Raw genomic sequence first — 2,539 nt, forward strand, 5'->3', positions numbered from 1 at the left:
ACTGTTAGCAAAAACATAGGGCAAGCGAGCTGTCACATATGGCTGTTAAGAATATAAAATGGTGGCCGCATGCAGTGGCTCACGCCTGTAATCCCAGCACTTTGGGAGGCTGAGGCGGGAGGATCACAAGGTCAGGAGATCGAAACCATTCTGGCTAACATGGTGAAACTCCGTCTCTACTTTTAAAAATAAAAAAAAAAAAAAAAAAAAAGAAAGAAAAAATAGCCGGGCAAGGTGGCAGGCACCTGTAGTCCCAGCTACTCGGGAGGCTGAAGCAGGAGAATGGCGTGAACCCAGGAGGCAGAGCTTGCAGTAAGCCAAGATGGTACCACTGCACTCCAGACTGGGCAACAGAATGAGACTCCATCTAAAAAAAACCCATATATATCATATATAATATATGTCATATGTCATATAATATATATCATATATCACATATTATATATCATATACTATGTCATATATAGTGTATCATGTATATCGCATATATCATGTATATATGTTATATGTCGTATATATCATGTATATCATATGTCATATATATCATGTATATCATATATATCATATATCATATATATGGTACATGTATTTTGGAAAACTGCATAGCAGTCACACCTAGATAGCTACCCAAGAGAAATGAAAGCATGTATTGACACACAGACTTGTATAGGAATGCTTTTTCATAATGGCCCTAATCTGGAGACAACCCAAATGTCCACCAACAGAGAAACAGATAAACAAATTGTGGCATATATGAGCAATAGAATAAAAACAATAAACAATTGGCTGGGTGCAGTGACTCATGCCTGTAATCCCAGCAGTGTGAGAGGCCAAGGCAGGTGGATCACGAGGTCAAGATCGAGACCAGCCTGGCCAACATGGTGAAACCTCGTCTCTACTAAAAATACAAAAATTAGCTGGGCGTGGTGGCGCGCACCTGTAGTCCCAGCTACAAAGGAGGCTGAGGCAGGGGAATTGCTTGAACCAGGGAGGCGGAGGTTGCAATGAGCCGAGATCGAGCCACTGCACTCCAGCCTGGGCGACAGAGTGAGACTCCCTCTCAAAAACAAAAAACAAAAAACAAAAAACAAAAAACAAAAAATCAATGAACTATTGATACACACAGAAACATGAATGAACCTCAAAACCAGCGTGCTGAGCAAAAGAAGACAGATGCAAGACTCCACCGTATGGTTCCATTTGTATGAAATTCTAGAACAGGCAAAGCTAATCTACAGTGACAGGAAGCAGATCAGCAGTTGCCTGCGGCTAGGTGAGAAAGAGAGAACTGACTGCGAAGGAGTAAGGGGAAAACTACTTGGGGGTGATGAAATTTTCTATATATTGATTGTGGTGGTGGGTATAAATATTTGTCAAAATCACCCAACTGTATTCCAATCATGTGTATTTCATTTTATGTAAGTTATAATTCAATAAGGTTTTTTTTGTTTTGTTTTGTTTTTGTTTTTGTTTTTTTTGACAGGGTATTGCTCTGTCACTGATGCTGGAGTGCAGTGGCACGAACACGGGTCACTGCAGCTTCCAAATCCCATACTCAAGTGATCCTCCTGGCTGAGCCTCCTGAGTAGCTGGGACTACAGGACACAATGCCCAGCTAATTTGTATTTTATTTCTGTAGAGATGGAGTCTCACCATGTTGCTCGGGCTTAGGTTGATTTTTTTTTTGAAATGGAGTCTTGCTCTGTTGCCCAGGCTGGAGTGCAATGGCACAATCTCGGCTCACTGCAACCTCCATCTCCCGGGTTCAAGCGTTTCTCCTGTCTCAGCCTCCCGCATAGCTGGGATTACAGGTGCCCTCCACCATGCCCGGCTAATTTTTGTATTTTTAGTAGAGATGGAGTTTCACCATGTTGGCCGGGCTGGTCTCCAACTCCTGACCTCAAGTGATCCGCCCGCCAAGGCCTCACAAAGTGCTGGGATTACAGGTGTGAGCCACCGCCTCCGGTTGCTTAGGTTGATTTTTAAAAGACAAAATACAAGCCCATATTTTGTTTTAGATTCAACAGGCACAAAAGTACTGTTTCAATGCTTAAATTTTTGGTTGCCTGTTAAAGTTTCTAAATGCTTACTCTTAATGCCTGTACTTAATCCTTCCTCCCCCATAGATGTGGAGAAATTTGAATTTCCGGCTGTGGTCCGCGGACCAAACTTTGAGTAGTACCACCCTACTCCACTTTGCCAACTACCCAGGTTCTCCAACAGGCATTCCCACAGCCTCCCCTTCCAAACCTCACTCTAGAAAGCTGGGAGGCCAGGGGTAGGGGGTTCCAGGCCGAGCCCGGGGTCACTGGTTCTTGAAAACGGGCTTGCGCTGCAGCCGCAGCACTCTGTACGTGTTGAGGCCGGGCACGTCGAAGCCGGGTGACAGCCCGTGGTGATCCAAGGGGTAGAAGTTGACCAGCTGCCCGTGCTGGGCCTCCAGCGAGAGCCATGCGTCGCCGAGTGGCAGTGCGCAGGGGAACTCGCGGGCCACGTGCAGCTGGAAGACGCGGCCGTGCAGATGACGCAGCGCCAGGGT

At 45.5% G+C, this 2,539-nt stretch overlaps 1 protein-coding gene across 1 annotated transcript in view; it reads right to left on the reverse strand.

The window, feature by feature from the left end:
• Window positions 1–2,305: 2,305 nt before the first annotated feature.
• The window catches only part of LACTBL1 (lactamase, beta-like 1), a 36,397-nt gene continuing 36,163 nt past the window's right edge, over window positions 2,306–2,539 (reverse strand). Inside the window, exon 7 of the mRNA XM_011966591.1 lies at window positions 2,306–2,537. Within this exon, the coding sequence (XP_011821981.1) occupies window positions 2,306–2,537 (232 nt within the window). The remainder of the gene's footprint in view (window positions 2,538–2,539) is intronic.

Source organism: Mandrillus leucophaeus, unplaced genomic scaffold (assembly GCF_000951045.1).
Source record: "Mandrillus leucophaeus isolate KB7577 unplaced genomic scaffold, Mleu.le_1.0 Scaffold765, whole genome shotgun sequence".
NCBI lineage: Eukaryota > Metazoa > Chordata > Mammalia > Primates > Cercopithecidae > Mandrillus > Mandrillus leucophaeus.